We start from the raw sequence: 20129 nt of genomic DNA on the forward strand, positions 1-20129 counted from the left end.
TTGTTATTTGACACCTTACCTGGTTCATTGATCACATTTACATTATATATGAATGCCAACAGAAAATATCTCCTCAAAGTCATAATGACCTGCTCCATCCTTTAACCTCTAATCAGACAGTGTAATTGCAAACATAATCCACGAAGTATGAACATATGAGATATATATATTTTAAAATCTACAGCAAAGATCAGTTAGTGTTTTATAACATCTTTTGAGTTGCTGTCAGTCTGAGAACCCAACCCAAAAGCCTCTGGATTTAGCCTTGCCTGGCAACTGTCAATTTTTCAGGACTTTAATCAATTATCAGTTGCTGGCTTTTCAGATATCCTAGATATACTTAGGACTTCCTATTCCATCTGCATTTTTCCCCCCACATATGTCAAGACTGCATTGCAGTGCCTCAAAAACCAGAAAGCTTCCAATACCAAAAATCGTGTCCCTTGCTTACACATTCTGCATATTCATACAGAAATCTTGCTTAAACGTGTTCTTACCTGTCCATCCTGGCCAACATGCACCTGGTGGATTTGGAGATTTCCCTGAAATTGAGAAATGTCATGTCAGTCAGCAGCCCTATGTTTTAATATAAAGACTTTGGTTTAACTACTTTAAGAAGCTGAAATCACATTAAGTTAAACAAGTCATTAAACTATCTAAGCCAATCAGATATGCAGTGTGAAAAGGTCAGCATGATAAGTTCCTGCCAGTGTTTGTACTTGAGAGGAGGTGAATGGAACATCCATGTATTTTCATTTCTGGATAGAGTTCGACTCCCTGTTAACATAAAAAGAAATCTGTTTGCTCTGACATAAGTGCATGATTGTCTCAGATCGAGATATAGTGGCTATTAGAAAATCTCTAAACACCCACAGTGATATCAACAAGACCATTTTGCAAAAGGATATTATACAAGACACATTTAGCCATCCTCAGGTCTCAGCTGTTTCTGCTCTAGCTAATTTTATCTCATGTATATATGCAATACTGTCTGAGCTGCCATATGGCCAGAGAGCAGTGTAATCTCTCAAACAGCTCATTTCCTTTTTAAGAACACTAAAACCAATCCCTTTGATGAAAGGGGCCCGTTCCTAATGAAAACATATTCTGTGAGTGGCAGTTGGGAGAAGTGGGATTTTGTTGCTAAGCTTTGAACTCCAAAAAACAAACAATAGCATGGAATACGAAAGAGAAAAGACAGGGGGAAAAAATCTGGGCTCAGCCACAAAGTGCAGGAAAGGCTTTAGTGTTTTCTGCCTCCAATTTACTCAGTCTCTCTCCTTCAATTGTGCATTTCTTCCTCTAAGTGTCCTCTAGGAGTAGAACCGAATAGGAAATTAGAAAAACACTTGGTTAAGGTGTCAATTGCTTTTGCAAAAATGCCGAGCTGTCAAGCATGTGTGGCCTGAATCATATACAGTATGTGATTACATGTATATATGTGTACACAGACTGGCGCCTTGAAATAAATCTCTCTCCCACATCCTTTAAAATCATTAGCAAAGATGTTGATGCGGAAATTCCTCTTTAAAAGTCGGGGTGGTTTGGAGTTAGAGTTTGATTTCAACTGACAGGCTGTGTGCGCGCATGCAAGGATGTGTGGTGGGGAAAATAAGCCACCTGGGCATTACATGAAAACAAAATTCAAAACCTTGTGCATAATCTGGCAGATAGCATATATAAACAATAAGACGTTCACTGAAAAAACTTTACTTTGGCTAAAATTCACTAATGTCTAAAACGTCTAGTGCAACACCAGACAAGCAGCTAGCTGCCAGCTAATTGTGTGAGCAAAACAAACATACAGGTTCTTGATAAACTTGTTTAAATTGCTTTGTAGAAGTAGACTAGTTTAGAGACTACAATAAGCTGCTTGTGAGATTACAAAATTAAACAGCCATTGTAAAATCAATGTAATCAGGACAATTATTCCACACTTATGCTTTCTTATAAGACATTGTATATTATGCTAATCAGCAGTTCTCTTGCCGTAAGAAGTTGGCACTGAATAGATGTAATGTCGTGCAAAAAATTCATTTTTCAAGTATTCCTTTGTTTATAGTTAAACAAATGCAGTGGAAATCATACCAGTCCTACCATTGACTAGCTAAAATGAATAGAAGTGGTTGTTTTTGGTTGTTAATCAAAACAGAAGATTCTTCCAGCTCTAACAAATATTGTGGATAATTTCAGATAGCTCTTTAAACAATTCAAATCACAAACATTAACTAAATTCAAACAATACAAATTAACATTGTGAACTTCCCCCACAATAACATACACAGAATTGATTTTCTACCCCCGAAACTTAACTCTGCTTAAATTTGACTTAACTATAAACAATAAAGAAAGGTAGGTATCAGCAGACGGCTGACTACAACCACTGGCACCATCGTTCTACATAACAGTCATATTCTTTTTAGATACATGTTTAGTGAAGTGAATTTAATAAATCTAGAGAAGTGACTCAGGGTGATTGTTTATTTTTCTTTTCTATTTTACAACCCCTCTTTCACGGGCGCACTTGCACACTAACCTCACTGTCCTGTGTGATCTGCACCTCCTCTCCTTGTGGTACCTGGGCTATGTGCAACTGCCCCTGTGGAATCTGAGACACACAGATGAAGATGAGGTATAGCTGAAGCTAGAACAATTTCATGAATATGATTAAAAAAAAAAAAAAAAAAAGTTAAAAGGTATGTTTATATAATCTTCATAACCCACAATAACAAAATTGCACACAGTGGTTAGAAAGTCTTTTTAAGTTAATTCATCCTCTTTGGGTTTTCCCAGTCATCATTACTGTAGAACAGGGGTGTCGGACTCCAGGCCTCGAGGACCGGTGTCCTGCAGGTTTTAGATATCAGCCTGGGTCAACACACCTGAATCACATGATTAGTTCATTACCAGGCCTCTGGAGAACTTCAAGACATGTTGAGGAGGTAATTTAGCCATTTAAATCAGCTGTGATGGATCAAGGACACATCTAAAACCTGCAGGACACCGGCCCTCGAGGCCAGGAGTGCAACACCTGTGCTGTAGAGTGATAACAAAAAATGTAAAAAAAGAAAAAGAAAGAAAAAAAAAAGGAAAAAAACCCAGTTGTGACTAAAGCTTTCAAACCTAATGTTAAAGCTAAAGAAAAATAAGGAATTGACCTTCGATCCAAGATCAAGATCTACTGGAGATCACAGCCCGGGTTTCATCAGTAGTACGAAGGTTGAACAAGCGACGACTTTTAAGTATTTCTGTGTTCACTTACAGTGGGTGTGTGCATGATTTAGCGCTTGCATTTTTTAAGAAGGCTTAGGGTCCATGGAGTGCACAAATGCCTTATGTTACTATTTTATAGGACAATTGTTGAATCTATTATCTGTTACAGCATCTCTACATGGTTTGGCAACCTTTCCATCAAACTCTGACCCAAAATTCAAAATGTGAAAAAAAGGGATGGAAAAAAGGTACGGGGTACCAAACTGTAAGTTAAATAGCTTTAAATTTTCTCTACTGCCATTATTGATCAAATTACTGAATGCTAATAGATGGAATTGTAAATGAGAGTTTGTATGCATCTGCTAGCTTACATGACGTGTTTCCCTGGCTTGTCCAAGGTAAATTTCTCCCAAGGGAGACACAATAAAGGCTAATCTAATGTAATCTAATCAAATTATTTGCTAAACAACTAAGCTGCTCTATTTTGGGAAATATAATTTGATGATGATAAATTACATTGAGTTACTATGGAATGATGGTTGCAATGCTCAATCACTCTTTGCAAGTATTAATTTCTCCCACTGCATCAGGAGTACTAATAAATTTTAGGCTCAACTGTAGTCTTTAATACTCAGATGTAAGGTTGGATGGTCTTCTCTACAGGACTAAGTTATCATATTGAGAAGGTGTTGCAATCCCTCTCTCACTCAACAATGTGAATCCTTGAGACCATTACTTGCACAATCCTACTCAGGCAGGCAAGTAGGAAGAACTCCTGACAATCTTTCTCACCCACCTTTCCCTGAAAGCACCTCCTGCCTGTCTACCCTGTATTTTTTATCATCTATCTGTTCCCTTCCCAGGGAAGTGGTCTGTCACGAGTACTGCCAAAACTATGCATCATGTATAGTATGATGTAAACCAGAAACAGCAGAAATACTCATCACATTGTATCCACATAGGCTTATCAAACCTGTACAAATGAAGTTTTAACACTAGAAAAAGAAAATATAAATTAGTTCCTTCTTGAATAACCCATCAGGACTCTGAATATATTGACATTGTGACTCTTGGTATCTAACTCTGATCATCTATTCTGGGTGATTTCAGAGCTGAGGGAACTAAAAGATCCAGTCACTTCCTCTATCCGCCTACCTATAACACTGTACTGGGCCTGAACGCAACCTCTGACCATAGCATCTGTTCATGTACATCCCATGAGTCACTGGTTCACTGACATAATTTGCACTATCCTCCAGAATGCTGTAAGGGTAATTGTAGTGGGTGGTGTGACCCATTCTAGTACACTATGAACTCAGCGCTGAGGGCCTCTTAGATAAAGTACACACATGACAAAGAAAAGAACAGAGATATGAGCAGAAAGATTTTCTTCTGTTGTGTTTGCCAATCAATAAAAATGTTTTCTTATGAATTTAAAGAGAGTTGGAAATAAAAAAAAATCTCACACTCACCACCTGAACTTGTCCATCTTCACCAATACGGTGGAACTGGACCTGCTGATTGGCCAATGTATAGTGCAAGGTCTGTTGAGTGGCAGTCTCAATGTGAGCCGTTTCTTCTGTGATTCCTTCCTCTAGATAAGAAAAGCAATAAGATTAGTGATGCACTCATGTACACAGTAAAAACAGGTGAGAAATAGCTTTCAATGGATTCCAGGATACATAATCAAATTCTAATAAGAAATTCTGGATCATCCTAGGCCATCCACAGAATATTACGGTGTTTAAAATGTATCAGACACTTAAATATACATTAAAGACTCCAGAGAATCATCAAACAGATTCATGGTGTAGCAGCCAAACTCAGGGTCTGGGGTTTGTTATCAGAACAGCAGTCCGAAACCCTGACCAGACCTGGCCATCATCCCACAGAAATGCACAACAGCATCTACAGAGATGTCAAATAGATATCAGTACCCTCATCCAAAGTGGAGCCTGACCGCAAAATAAAATATCACTTTCTCATTTTCAGTGTTTAAATATAAAGTAATAAAAGACCTATTTACAAGAAGTGACATTAATGAGAAAAGTAGTCGGATTGCTTTTTTAAGCATGAAAACAAAGAAATTTGCAACATGAGGAAGAACTCTTGCTTGGGAAATTTTGGACTCTACATGATAATTGATTATTAAATATTCCAGTTCTGATTTATGCAAAATGACTAATTTGTGTTTGTGATTTGGATGCATTTGCAACTAATATTTTGCATTGTACATTCTGGGGTGTTTGTGGCTCATAAAGGCAGGGCCTGACAACCCACACCTAATTTGTGCTCATGGGTTATTTGGGTTTCCCCTGCAGTCTTACATTTCTCTGGCCAGAGGTGAGAGGTTTTGACTCACAGGGAGGGAAGGACTGCAGGCATTGTGTGCAGATTACAACCATCTGCAGAAACTGCTTTTGGGTTCCGGTCTTGAAATGGCTTTCATGTAGCTGAAAATAACTAGCTAATAAATAGCTAAAATAAGATGAAGCAAGGTACTCTGTGTCTCTGTGGTTGTTGACTGTTTTCACTCCTGCCAAAAAGCAGTTTTAAAAAAATATGTGGAAATTGATTTAATTCACCCTTTGCTGCAAATAAGGCTATCTATCCCAAACCATTATAATAGTAGTGTTTTTTTCAATTCTCAATTTTGGATTCCCAAATTTTCCTACTAATATTTGCTCCTGCAAAACACTGAAGTGGGATTCATGGTCCTATATAGTCATCCGTTTGCATTGCCCTTAACCAGTGCACTCGCTGGTTGATGGCATTGGCTGTTGTGATGGCAACCCCCAAACCACACGGTGAACATGATTTGGAGCAGTCAAGCTGAAGGGGCTATATGAGGCTTCATTAGTCTTTCGGACTCTAACCACTGCCGACAGGTACCGACAGGCCAAGGAGAGTGTGGCTCTGGCAGAAGCTGAAGCAAAAACTTCAGTAAGAGGGGAGTTTGATGAGGCCATGGAACAAGTCTTTCAGTCGGCCTTGAATTGATTCTGGCAAACCATGAGGTGAGTCAAAAGGAGAAAACACTGCTCTATCGTTCCCTAGGAAAGTCTATGCCAGCGTACTAGAAAGGAGAGTCCATCCGTTAGTCAAACCTTGGATTCAGGAAGAACAAACCAGTTTTCCTCCTGGTCAAAGAACTCTTTATCCTTTGGAGGATACTGGAGGGTGTAAAGGATGCAAAGGAGTCTATAAGTCTATACGAGTTCTGGGTAGTGAACAAAATAACAAGATCACAGATAAAAGTGACAAAAATAAAAGTTCCCCTAAAGAGTGGCTGGCCCCTTAGCTAGCCACTCAGGTTGAGAAGTTCAGTCACTTTGGACAGACTCAGAGTAAAGTACTCTACACACTGAAAGGATAGATCGAAACTCCAGTAGAGGTGGTTTAGGCATGTGATAAGTATGTCTACTCGCTGGAACAATGGGGTGATTACACCTCTTGGCTGGCCTAGGAAAGCCTTGAATGAACTGGAGGAGATGGCTGGGGAGAAGGAGACTGGGCTTCTCTGCTTAGACTGCTACCCCTGGTTGGATGGATGGATATAGAGATGCACTTTGTGCAGTCCTACAAAAAGTCAACATTGCCTGAATGCAATAACGCTAAGAGTAGGTAAAATGGTGATTAGTTAAAAAGCTGGATTGAACAGAAAAGAGAACGGAAGATTCACTTCCAAGAGAAAGACACACAAGAAAATCACAGATTAGAAAAAACAAAACAGAGACGATGTCCCCATTAGGAGTTTGGACACCATTACAAAATGTAGCCAAGGACCTGCAAAATGTCTAGCATCTACATATTGCCATTCCAGGAACTTGGTGAAAATCCTGAATATTAGCAGGTGCAATTAATTTCAAACATTTTGAAAATAAGGTAGGTGTGCCCAAATGAACTATTTGATGTGATCTAAATAATAGCAACCATATAAAACGTGCCAAGCATCATCCAGAATCTGCATGGAGAATGTGCGTGGCACAAGACACAGAGGGTGGGTTTATTACTCACCAAATAAAAATGCATACATATTTACAGAGAACAACTGGTTTAGTCCATCTGTTGACCCATCCTCAAACCAAACGTGACCTCATACTTTTGCTCAGACATACTGTGGCCATCACCAGTATTTACAAATCGAGATTGTGTGACTGCAGAGCTCTTTTAAAGATGAATCCAGTGGTTTCACTTTCTGCTCCACTGACACTGACAAACAGAAAACTAGTTTTCTAACTGGCCTATAAATAAAAACAAAGAGTGTGCAACAGATGTCTCCTTCTGCTGCAGTTTACTTTTACAATTTTGCCTCTACTTTGATCAGAGAATAATTACAGAAAACTAGCTAAATTTATCTCCACATTAAGACAAATGAACGTGTACCAGTGATGTTAGAAACATTTATACTTATGTAACAAGCCTCTGGTAAAAAAAAACAAAAAAACAACCTGTACTTTACCTGTGACTGTGTTGCGAGGTGTTCGTTTAGAGAAGCTCTTGACAGCCAGACTCTGACCACGTTGCTTGCGTCTCCAAGCAGTGCGACACTTTGAGTCAATGCTCTGCTTGATCCGGTACCAGTCTGATTCGGTGATGCCAAATTTGTGGAATAAGTGGCCTGTGGGAGCATGAAGAGGTCAATGTTACCTAAGGTTTAAATCAACAACCTAAAATTAGTGAAATATTCCTTACTTCATTTGTCTCGTTCAGTCTCTTTCAGTACTGATGGGAATAAAATATTTTGCTTTTAGCTTTGGTGACTTTCTGTACACTTAAATATTAACACATTCAACTGGTGGCAAGAGCATGAGCAGATTGCTCATTACTTAAGGCTTAATTCTTAACATTTTTAGAAGACTACAGTCATATAGCTTATACTTAAAAAAAACACATTAGGAATTTTTCAGATCCACGTGCAGAAAGGGGGGGGGGGGTTAATAAATACCTAAATAAATAAAATCGCACTTGATCCAAAACATGTAATACTGCAGATTCATCCTGCTGAAACTGTGTGCTCGATGTGAACGGCACACCATATTCATACACATTTTACACATCAGGTGTGTAAAAGCCCCTGATTTGCAATTGGTAGTTACTCTGTAGGTAAGGTAAATTGTCCTTTCTTTTTTGTTGTTCTCCTCTGAATGGGAACCATACATAGAACAAATAATGGCTCATACTTCAGTGACATCACTCTTCCTCATTAGCAAATGAACACACCCTGGAAATCCTCCCTATTTTAGATAACACTTTATATAGCTCAAAATGACTGAGCAAGTCTATAAACTTCTCAGAGAAGTGTTAACAGAGATCAGGGCAGAGGGTCATTTCCCCAAAGACTTTCGTAGAACAGGAGCCACATATATCGCCCCCTGGCAGCCCAAAGATAGAATGCAGGTTTAAGACACTGGGTTTGGTTTGACTTTTTCATTTTCCCAGAAGCAACATTTACCTTTTACACTCTCTTTGGCCTGAACAAATCTACATGTAACTACACACCCATGCTGTTGAGAGGAAATAGAGTCTGATCGGCCAAACTACAAGGCAGCAAAAAGGCATGATGGTGTGTGCTGTGGGGATACTTCTTTCTTACCTCAGCACAGCTGGCCAGTCATGGTGTGACTAGGTTGTGATTGTTGGATCTTTTTTGTTTTGCCTTGTCCAGACACTTACAGCAAAAGGTTACCAAGACATCCCTTAGCCAAGTGGACAAGGTGTGGGAGGAGGGGATTTCTGACTATTTGACCATCTTACATGCAGTTCACAAAGAATATTAATTCTGCTCATGTCTACTTGCACCAATGGGGGATACAGTGGGTACATCAGAACTCTGGAGCATAGGTTACAGATAACTGAGACCCTTTTAACACTGTAAGAAGGGCCTATAGTTATATAAATAAATACACTACCAGTGTAACCCTGACTCCACTTAATCAAGAATCAAAGAGTTTTTTGCACTGAGAGTGACTCCATTAAGATCTTTCTACCAGACATGTGCTTGTCGTTTAGAGTCTGGTATGTTCTGAAATGTGTTGCACATTAATGCATGTGTGCAATGATGAATGGATGTTGTTGTAACCCGTCTTGGGAATACAGAGTGCAGTCTATTTTCTGTGTTTTACTCAGTGCTGCTTTGTACGAAATGCGGGATGAAACGTGGAAAGGTCTCAGAGAGTTCATTTATTACTTAAAATCAAAAACTGAAAAAGTCAAACCCTGACAGAGTGAAATTATTAGTATATAAGAAACCATGAGGTAAATAGTAGTTACCAGATGCTCTCTGTGCACTTGACAGGGGCTAACTTTACAAACACTCCCAAAGAACATATTCCAAAGCCCATGGTAGCATGAAGCCCTAAACTCCTAATACTTTCTGAAAATGTATCAGTACCTGCAGCCTACAAATAAAATGTTATGGTATCTCTACATGGTTTGGCAACCTTTCCATCAAACTCTGCATGACAAATAGCATGTCAATCAGCTTGTCATGGAAGTATGTTCACTACCAGACCTACCACTGCTCTGTCAAAAACAAATAGTCCCCCAAAAATTACCAGTATTAGATGGTTATGTTATCAAGACTCACAGCGGATGCCGTAGATCATAAGTGGGTCCAGCTGCTTCTTTCCATGTTTGCCCTGCCCAGAGAGATTTGACATGGCCTGGACCTCACGGTGGAATAGGTAGTCCAGCAGCGTCAGCGCCATTTTCTCTGCTGTGCGACAGTTTGTGCTGATATGAAGCATATCAGCTGCAGATATTGGACAGCGAACTCGCATCTCTGGGTTGTTCTCATCTCCTAACCAGGTGCCGGCTGGATAATCATCTAAAGAACAGAGGAGGAACGGCTCTTCAAAGAGTTGCACAGATTGAGAAATATTTTACAGCAACAGCCACTGAGATAATTGATATAATATGACAGCACCCCCATGTGGCAGTAAAAAGGAAGTGAGTGAATTTGTGTAAAACTTAGTATAACTGTTATAAAAAAAACAGAATATGTGGTTTGGTCACAGTGTATGCTAGCTATTAAGTAAACCACATGACCAATGCATTAGGCATATGGTAACATCTAACTTGCTGACTAACAGAAATTTTTATAATGGTAACCCAAAGTTGCAAATGAATGAATAATAGTTTGCCTTTGAAGGTAACCAAGAAATTCAGATCCAATAAAAATTATCCAACCAGCAAGCACAACAATGGGACAATGTGGACTTCGTTTAAGTTTGCATAGTTAACTATTTTCTCTTGGTTTCAGACAGAAAAACACAGTAATGCAACTCAAGGCATGAATAATGCCTAACAGCATCTGAGGCAGAAAAACAGGGAAATTAACACATCAGCACAGTTTGCCATCTATTTAATATGGAGATTAGCTGAAAGAGTCACGTTAGACACATTAAACAACTAAAAACTGAACAAAACATTCAAAATCAATTACTGAGAGGTCTAAAAATGTCAGGGGGTAATTTACTGCAAGTGACTTTTCCTTAGAGTTGATGCAGATGAACATGTTGAGCACTGTGTACTTTTAGTGCATAAGTGTTTTTGCTATTAGTGGGATTGCAGATGGGACATTGTTGAGGCTTGTTGCTGTGAAGTCGGCAAGAGATGAGGAAGTCATTTGGAAAGAAAAAAAAAAAAGGCTGAAAAACCCCTAGCTTTTTCCCCCCCTGCCACAATCAGTAATGGTAGTGCTCACCATATGTGACTGTCACTTTCTACTGTAGAAAAATTGTGATACAGAAATTTTGAACACATGGCAGAACTAAGTTTGAAAATGAGTAACATGGGCATTAAAAACAACCTATGGCTCTATGTAAGTAATATACTTGTCCTTTTCTAATTTTAAGAAGAAACTAAAGATATGTGCCTTGCTGTGCCTCTTCACCAGCGTGGTCATACCTTCTGCATTGAGTGTGATGAGAGTGACATTTTGGCCTTTCTGTGCATTGCTTGATTGACCACCGTTGGAAACACAATCACTGGCCTCTGAGCCACTCTCCTGTTCCTCTTGACTCTCTTCTGGGCCAGGGACCTTTACTAGGATGGTGTTGTGTCGCCTCCTGGTCACTGTGCTGCAAAGAAACACAATGCATTGACAGATCTTGTTTGGCCAGAAAAACAAAATAGGTACACTCAGACTATTAGCTCAACTGAAAAATTGTTATAAGGCAGTAACTTGACATAACTTGTGTGGTGGTGTGTTTGGACAGATATAACATACAGTATAATAAGTGTGCCACTCACTTGCTAAGCAGGTTCTCCAGAGGAGTGTCTTCTGGACTTGAGGGCTTCGGCGGTTCACTGCTCACAATAACATTTGTTTGTGGGACAACACTGAGAGCAAAACAAATAGTTTTCATTTTCATTGAACTTTTAACCTGCCTGACTGACTGGTGGCCAATATGGCACCAACATTTAGAGCTTACCATCGCACTTTGTTCCAAGTCTGAGTGGCCCCTTGAGGGGATCCTGCAACCATAGGAACCTGAATGGGACTTCTGGCACATGGTGCCATGCTATCCAGTTTGCGTGCAAGGTTTTTGCATGCAGCATCCAGAGACTGTAGCTTTGACTCAATTCCCTCCAGCCGCTGGCTGATTGACCCAGTGAATGATACCAACAAGTTCTGAAAAAAATTCAAAAGCAAAATTAAGCTCTACCAACCACATATAAATGTATGACCAGTAAACAGTATATGGTTTATAAAGAGCTGCTACCTTAATAAGAGCGATATCTTGATTGCTATTGTTATTCTCCTGGCCGTTGCTTAATTTCCTTCTTTTCTTCTGAGACCTTTCTTCATCATCTTCATGATTGTCCATCATGTCTGCCATGAATCAAAGGAAAAGACACCCTCAAAACAACACACCAAACCATCCTGTTAGATTTTACTTCAAGAGTGAAGGTGTGCTTCTACACAGGAGAAAAGTACTAACTGTCTGCTTAATCCTAACCTTATATTATAAAAAGAGTCTAATGACCTTTAAATTGCAAAGGAATCTTACCAGTACGATTTTCCTGGTTAAAGTCCTCCACTGTTATTTGCACAATTTCATTCAGCTCTTGTTCAGACATTGTTCACCGCTGAAATGCAGGAAGAACATGTTCAACTTAAAAAGACATTAAAATATTCATTTACTGATATGTTTATATAAATTAAAATATCTTTTTGCTATGTCTGTTTCTATTTACACATTAGCAGTGGGCAATATGATTGTAGGGAATTTCTGTTTTCTTTGTATTACTGTATAGAATAGAATACAATAGAATAGAAGAGAATAGTCCTTAATTGTCATTGTACATGTACACCGAAAATATGGGTGCTCCATTCCAACTGCACAGGAATAAAATATAAATAGTAAGACAACAGGAATAAATAGTAAAAAGGAGAGATAAAACAATTAGAGGAATATATACAAATATAAGAGAAAGGCACACATTGGAGAACAGAGTGCTTGGAAGTAGTTTAAAGGAATTGGTCTGAGTATAGAGTCCTTATGTGAGTGGCCTGAGTGATGAGAGTTACTCGGACCGCTGAAATGCAGTTCAGATTGGTGAGGTGCGGGGGGATAGTTTTTGTTAACAGTCTGAATAGCCCAGGGGAAGAAGCTGTTTGTGAATCCAGAGGTGTGGGACCTGATTCAACTGAGGCACGGACCAGAGGGCAGCAGGTCAAACAGGTTTCTCAGTAGTGGCCCCTGCGTACCAAACATCCAGGCAGTAGGAGGACACGCTCTCCACTGAAGAGTGGTAGAAGGCCAGCAGCAGCAGGTTCTGGTTCAGGTTATTCTGCCTCAGGACACAGAGAAAGTGCAGCTACTCTTGGGCCTTCTTTACCAGGGCATTTGTGTTGTGGTCCAGGTGAGATCAGTGGACATAAAGTGCTGTGAGGCAACTGTTGTTGTGATATGGTACCATTTTAAATAACGCTCAATTGAATTGGATTGAAACTCTTTTGTGCCATGTAATAGTGCCGTGCAGAGATAAACCAACATTAGGTATATTAAAAAAAATCATGCACAGACGCCTGTGGCTGCAGGAAGAATCCTACTGTGTGTGTATTTCCCTTCACTGTAAGCAGCAGTGAAGCTGCCTTTGACATTCTACTCACATTTTAGGCATAACAACAGCCCTGGGCACCTTCTTCAGTTTGAAGTCTATTTTCTTCTGTTTTGCATGCAAGAGAAGTATCGTGTATTGGACTCTTAAAGTAGCCAAAATGTAGGTAACCACAAAACAGTGGGTGAAGACAATGACCGAGGCCTGCAGCTGCAGCTGCATGCACACTGCTTCCACTAAATACACTAAATAACATGTGTAGCAGAGTGTGAGAAACAATTTAACTAAAGAGGCAGTGTTCTTCTCAAGACTGTTAAAACAGTAATGGAATAAACAACCCACTTTCTAAAGGTTTACGAACTGATGATTAGGTAATAATGCTACATAAATAACAACCATATTCCTTTAGTCTCAAAAGCTGACTTTGTGTTGGCTGCTAAAGAACTACTACCCCTGGCAGAGAAGAAATGCAAAACCAAAAAAAATGATTTGAGCATACAGTGTGCCTCAGCTTTTCAGATCAATCCATCATTTGAAACATTCAGTTACAATTTACTGGCAGTGGTCAACATCCTCAAGTCAAGTATTCATGACAGGATTTCCGAAAAAGGCATTCGTGCCATTTATCTTTTACATAAAGTCTCAAGTTTTCATGACACATACTGTGCTTGTATCTGATGTTCTACAATTTATGCTCAAATACTTGGTTGGGTACGTTTGTGTGTGTGCAGTTAATCATTATTTTTGAAAAAATTAATATAATGTTATTAAAGTATTCGAATACCTTAGCAGTATTCGTGTTGTGTGCACCCCAAGGTTTACTTATGTAATCTCAAAGGTCCTCTTCCATTAAGTGTAGCTTTATATAATAACCACTATGTTATCAATAGTACAACAATAAAGGTTCTCTCCTTCAGTACAAATGTTTGACATGTTTAGTTAAGTTTTATCTTTTCTTGTCCTCACACAGGAACTCCATATTCTTAAACCAAGTACAACTCTGGGCTCTATAACAAAAGATAGATCTCTACAAAAATGCCTGTGTCCTGAGTAACACTTCAAAGTGGCAGTTACTACGACGGAATATTAGGAGCACATTAAAAGAAAAGCAATACTGTTGATCGTTTTAATAATAAAGTAGTGGAAACGTGGAGATCATCATTGTTGTGTCAAGACAAACTGCCATATTTTCTATACCTGTACAAAAATCCTTTGTTTAGATGAATTAGTGAAACAAATTAATTAGCCTTTCTGTGATACAACATACATCCTCTTCATTGGACAAGAGTGGAACCATCAACAACCTTGCATCTGTCCATTACCAGCCATTTAATTTTGTACAAACCCACTCTTCTTAATTTGTGTTTTTGTCTATCTGACCAGATGCATCTTTCTGCAGCATATTTTTGACTTATCACTTTATACTTATCAAGAGATGAGAAATCATATGCTTCCTTGTTACTAAAACCGATTCTGAAGCACGGTTTCCCTAACCCAGAGACTATGGCAACTGTGGCAGTTTGTTTTGTGTAATCGCCACATATAATTTTTCTATTTTGACTTTAATCTCAAAATGATCGATAATATTTTTTTCTTAATGTGGTCCTAATACTCATACATACTCATACAGTTAGGGTTACACTTTTAATAAGCTACCTTTACACAACAAATATATGACAAAGTAACTCCCACAAAACTGTCAAATTCAGTAACCCAAGAAAGATCTAGCACTTACACACTCCAAACTAATTTATTTTTGCAAGTTGCAGTAGAGTATTTGCAACTTCTGATCCGTGTATCAGTTCACTTGAATACATGTTATAAGTTGTCCTGTTTTGAGCCTTTATGTATTGCCAAATATTGAAGAAAAAAAATCCTGTATAATTCATCGAATTTTAGCTGCTGCTTTTCATTTGTTGCATTGCTTTGTTTGCCTACTTTCAAGGTTTCCTTGGTCTTTGTGTCATAACTGCACAATTGCTTTAGTGATTTGCCTACATTTTGGAAACAAAATGTTGGAGCTGTAATGCAAATGATAACACCAACACATTTTTAGCGCAGTTGTGGAACAAATTATTAAAAACAAAAGTATTACTCCAGAAATGCACAGCACCTCAATTAAAATGTGTGAGAGAAGGATCCATCTATTGTAAATACAAGGCTTATATCCTCATTACAGCCACGAATAAACTAACAATCATGTTGTGTGTATGAGAAATGATATCCAGAGTCATGATCTCGCAGCTTTGTCTTCCTGAGTCATTTCCTCGTTTCCCAAACATGGCAAAAAAGCATAGATGCATAAGGGAAAATTACAATAATCAAAGTATGACATTTTTATGTGGGCCCGTCTCTACGTAACTAACAAAAGCATGGATTGCAGCTTAAGAGTAATAGTTTACGCCATTACTTTACATTTAAAAAAAGAATAATAAATGTGTGTTTTGTCCTTAAACTTACACAAAGGAAACTTTGTTACTGAAGACACACACCATTTATGTAAGAGGGTTTATTTGAATGCTATGCCCAACACAAAATGAGCGAAAATCTGTTTTAGAGTAGCTCAACTAAATTAAGCCCTATGTAAAACGGTCTGAAATTGCAAAAAGCTCCTGGCGCTTTTTTTAAAGCAGGCTACCGTTACCTGTGATAGTGGCTAGCTATAAGGAAACGCGGTCGTACACAGCTGTTTCAGGCTATTTTCTTTAGACTTTAGCTGCTTAGCCTAGATTACTACAGTTTAGCTTACAAATATAAAGAAATGGCACGGAGCTGGTACACGTCTACTAGCCAAACTAACGAGCTTTAGATTGGTTAGTTAACTGGGCGGGGGTCTGACTATGCTAAACACAGGCGAATAAACGGAGGAAAACTAACTTGGAGCATCTATTTGTTATGTATCTATGTAATGCGACTAGACATACGGTTCAAAACTACTGTACTTCAGATATTTTATTTGTTTTTCATTAGTTAATTAGCGTCAGCAGAATCATAACTAGCAGCTAATGTTAGCTGCCGCTACAAAATCGGATTTGAAAGCTTGCATGCTAACTTAAAGGAGACGCTATTTAAGCTAGCGTGGTAGTTAGCATGCTAGTTGGGCCTAAAGGCCTTTGGAGCGTAATGCAAAATTCGTTTAATGCTGAAGCAATCGCTAAATTAAATGTGATTTTGATGCAGCTTCTCTCCTCATTCTCGCACACAACACATGTACCGTGTAAGATTGGGTTATATTACCGTGTGAATGGTGAATTCTCGTGTTGTTTGTAGAGCTTCCGATAATGGCGTCGTTCCTCGCGAGAGATGAGACCTTGCCTTCGTGTGCTTCACACGGAGGTTTCCTCAACGCTCATTCAAGGGAGCTCAGTCTGCAGGAGACCGCTTGTCACCGCTGTAGACGCCACTCACAGACTGCACGATTGCTTCTTTTCAAGCTGTTTTATCTGAATCTGAAAAAAGCCGAGTTCCATTAAATTGTACAGTTTATTCGACTACTCATCATGATACCCCATGAAAATAAAGCACAGTATCTTAATACAACCTCTGTGGCAAGCACTGAGATTGGATAAAGGGATAACATGTTTGTTTAACCCTGTAATTTTTAAACGTCCACAAAACGTTTCTTACATCCATGGTAATCCAACTCCTCAGGATTGTTTGTTATCTTGATTTAATCCTAGTCTTTGTTTGCATCAGTAGATACCTTATAGAGTATATATTACTGTATTTTACTATTTTGGTTTCCCAGTGATTGGAGTAAATGGGTTTATTTTCCTCTACATTGTTTGCCCTTTTATGTAGATGATTTGGCACAAGAAATTAAGCAGGCCACTAACTATTGTTCACAATGTAGATGACTCTGATGCTTATTTCTGAGACAGATAATCAGCAAAAATGATAAAATACAACAACAAAAACAAAGCAAATTCAGTTGAAACATTACAAAATTCAAGGTCAGCTGAAGCGCAAGTGTATTTTTATCAAGCGTTTTACATTTACTTGTTTGGTCTTCAGTGTACATATAAAGGTGTTTATTATATTCAAATAAACACGTTAACTATAGAGCAAGAATAATACGTGCAAAATGTTGCAGGATAGAGAAGAATAACTTATACAAACAATATATTTTATTTTATATATTAATATCATAGAATATGCCAATATCTAGTATAGAGCATATTGCTTTGCACTAAAATGTAACTCTCTCAACAACTGTGGTGAAGAGGTGGTGAGTGCTACAAGTAAAAGCAGCAAATGACCAGCAGATGGAGCCACTGGCAGGCTCAGTCCATCTTTCAGCTAGGCAGGGATTTGACACACTGTTTTTAGGCATTTTTCTGTTCCTCTGGGTAATACAAGAATAAGAAAATGCAGCAGATATTAGGTTATTACAATCACTATATTAAGTGTCTATTAACTCTCCACATAGCAGTGGTTGCACTTTTCATCATTAAGAGCTGTATAGGTAGAGCTAGATAGCATTGTTTAAAAGGACTCAGATCTGCAGATGAGGCTCAAGGTTCAGTTCATAGTGCGAATGGTGATGCAGAAGGGCTGTTCCTGGCTGGAATACATGTCTGTAAATAAAAATATTTTTAAAATAACATATTCTTATATGCACACCAGTGTGCTACCATGGGAGAATTTTCTGCCATACATCTCAAAATCAGAATCAGAAAGGGTTTTATTGCCAAATGTTGAGCAGGTTTACAACATTAGGAAATTGCTGCGGTAATTAGTGCAAACATACTGTCATATAACGCTTAAATAGACATAAAAATAAGAATTAAAAGTGCTAAGTAGATCGATATATACATGAGTGCAGGTGGTGATCAGTGCCAAACATGGAATGATGCAGTGAACACAGTGTAGGATCATGTGTTAGTGGTGGGAACAGTCATACGGTTATTGTTCATGAGTCCAACAGCAGAGGGGAAGAAACTGTTCTTATGGCGAGAGGTTCTGGTGCGACTGGACCCTCCTGCCTGAGGGGAGCAGGTCAAACAGACTGTGTCCAGGGTGAGAAGGGTCAGCTGTGATCTGAGCTGCACGCCCCAGTGTCCTGGAGGTGTACAGGTCCTGCAGAGATGGAAGTCTGCAGCAAATCACCTTCTCAGCAGAGCGCACAACACGCTGCAGTCTCTGTTTGTCCCTGATAGTGGCTCCAGCGTACCACACGGTGATGGAGGAGGTGAGGATGGACTCAATGATTGCAGTGTAGAATTGCATCATTGTCCGTGTTGGCAGGTTGAATTTCTTCAGCTGCCTCAGGAAGTACATCCTTCCTCCCACTCCCACTTCAGGTCCTGGGTGATGGTGGTACCCAGGAAGCGAAATGAGTCCACAGAGGTGATGAGGGTGTCAGTCAGGATGATGGGGGGGAGTGGGGCTGTGTGCTTCCTGAAGTCCACAATAATCTCCACTGTCTTCTGGGCATTCAGCACCAGGTTGTTGTGGCTGCACCAGGACAACAGACGTTCAACCTCCCTCCTGTAGGCAGACTCATCCCCGTCTGAGATGAGTCCAATAATGGTGGTGTCATCTGCAAACTTGATTAGCTTGACAGACTGGTGGGTGGAGGTGCAGCAGTTAGTGTACAGGGAGAAGAGCAGAGGAGAAAGAACACAGCCCTGTGGGGAGCCGTTGCTGATGGTCCGGGAGTCCGAGACATTCTTTCCCAGCCTCACATGCTGCTTCCTGTCCGTCAGGAAGTCAGTGATCCACCGGCAGATGGGATCAGGCACATTCATCTGGGAAAGCTTGCCTTGGGGAAAATCTCCTCTGATATGTCTAAAAAATACTTTCCTCATTCAACCTGGTAAGTTTAGATTCATGTGCCTAGAAAAAGGTGTCAGTTTCCAGTGGTCACGATGAAAAATGTTAGATCTTTCATACTGCATACATGGCTCGCTCATTTCCTTTCCCTTTTCTTATTTTATTTTTAAATGTCTACTGTTTGTTTGTTTGTTATTTAATTTCTGGGTTATTTTATGAATATAATCCTTTGTTTGATTCATTGTTCGGGCCTCCTCGATTTTCCTCATCATGTCATAGTCCATTTAGAGAATGACAACATTTCAGATTGTCATTCAGGGTTAGAAAGAGAACAGGAAACAGATTTAGTGTATGAGCAAGTACTCCTTTGTGTTGCAGTTGTCTCCAGTGATTACTATTATGAGTGTTGCTGCCAGAATGTTTATTGTTTAGCCTTCATTAAATGTGGAGACACTCACCCGTCTTTCTTAGAAAAGACGAGTGTCTTCTCAGCTGTGTCATTTTTTCCCTTTTTTCTTTTTTGGCCTTTCTTGTTTTCGGAGTAATCCTTGGTGGCGATATCTGTTGGGTGTAGGTATTTCAGAGCTCCGGCTGTTGAGGTTTAACCTTTCAAAATGCCTCTAATCCAGCAAGCGCTAGAAGATTGGAATATAAAGCTCAGTTTAGGCAGGATCAGGGGAAGTTTGTAGATTGTGGCCAAAAGGATTAAAATTATACTCGCCTGCATACATCAAGTGGCTAAGTGGCAGATGTCTAGTTAATGGTGTTTTGAATATGGCAGCATCTGAAGGAAGTGTTTGCTGGTATTAGATGAGTCTATATTAGATACAAACTGCAGGAATGATGACTTATGCTGCATTATTCCTAGAAACAAGTGATCAGAAACATCTCAGTCCTTTCTTCTGATTAACCTCGTATTGTGGTTTATCCTTTAGTTTAGCTTTTACTAAATAAATACAGGACTTTTTTTGAAACATGTGCTTTCATTCATAGTTTGACCTCACTGACATCCCTGAAAGTGAATGGCAGAGAATGGCACCAAAAGGGCACTAGAGATATTATTTTATTAG

The 20129-nt window shown here is 39.2% G+C and overlaps 1 protein-coding gene across 3 annotated transcripts in view; it reads right to left on the minus strand.

The window, feature by feature from the left end:
• The window catches only part of banp (BTG3 associated nuclear protein), a 34569-nt gene extending 17857 nt beyond the window's left edge, over positions 1-16712 (minus strand). The window contains exons 1-12 of one of the 3 annotated variants that reach the window (XM_013912011.1): positions 16522-16712; positions 12884-13014; positions 12231-12309; positions 11943-12052; positions 11652-11851; positions 11470-11559; positions 11125-11297; positions 9803-10042; positions 7676-7834; positions 4686-4807; positions 2537-2608; positions 498-542 (exon numbers count right to left, since the gene is read on the minus strand). In XM_013912011.1, the coding sequence (XP_013767465.1) occupies positions 498-542; positions 2537-2608; positions 4686-4807; positions 7676-7834; positions 9803-10042; positions 11125-11297; positions 11470-11559; positions 11652-11851; positions 11943-12052; positions 12231-12300 (1281 nt within the window). In that variant the 5' untranslated portion in view covers positions 12301-12309; positions 12884-13014; positions 16522-16712. The remainder of the gene's footprint in view (positions 1-497; positions 543-2536; positions 2609-4685; positions 4808-7675; positions 7835-9802; positions 10043-11124; positions 11298-11469; positions 11560-11651; positions 11852-11942; positions 12053-12230; positions 12310-12883; positions 13015-16521) is intronic. The other 2 variants (XM_005737627.1, XM_013912012.1) reach the window with 2 other exon arrangements.
• Between the last annotated feature and the right edge of the window lie 3417 nt (positions 16713-20129).

This window comes from Pundamilia nyererei, unplaced genomic scaffold (genome assembly GCF_000239375.1).
Source record: "Pundamilia nyererei isolate P.nyererei 1_Seehausen unplaced genomic scaffold, PunNye1.0 scaffold00078, whole genome shotgun sequence".
Classification (NCBI taxonomy): Eukaryota; Metazoa; Chordata; class Actinopteri; order Cichliformes; family Cichlidae; genus Pundamilia; species Pundamilia nyererei.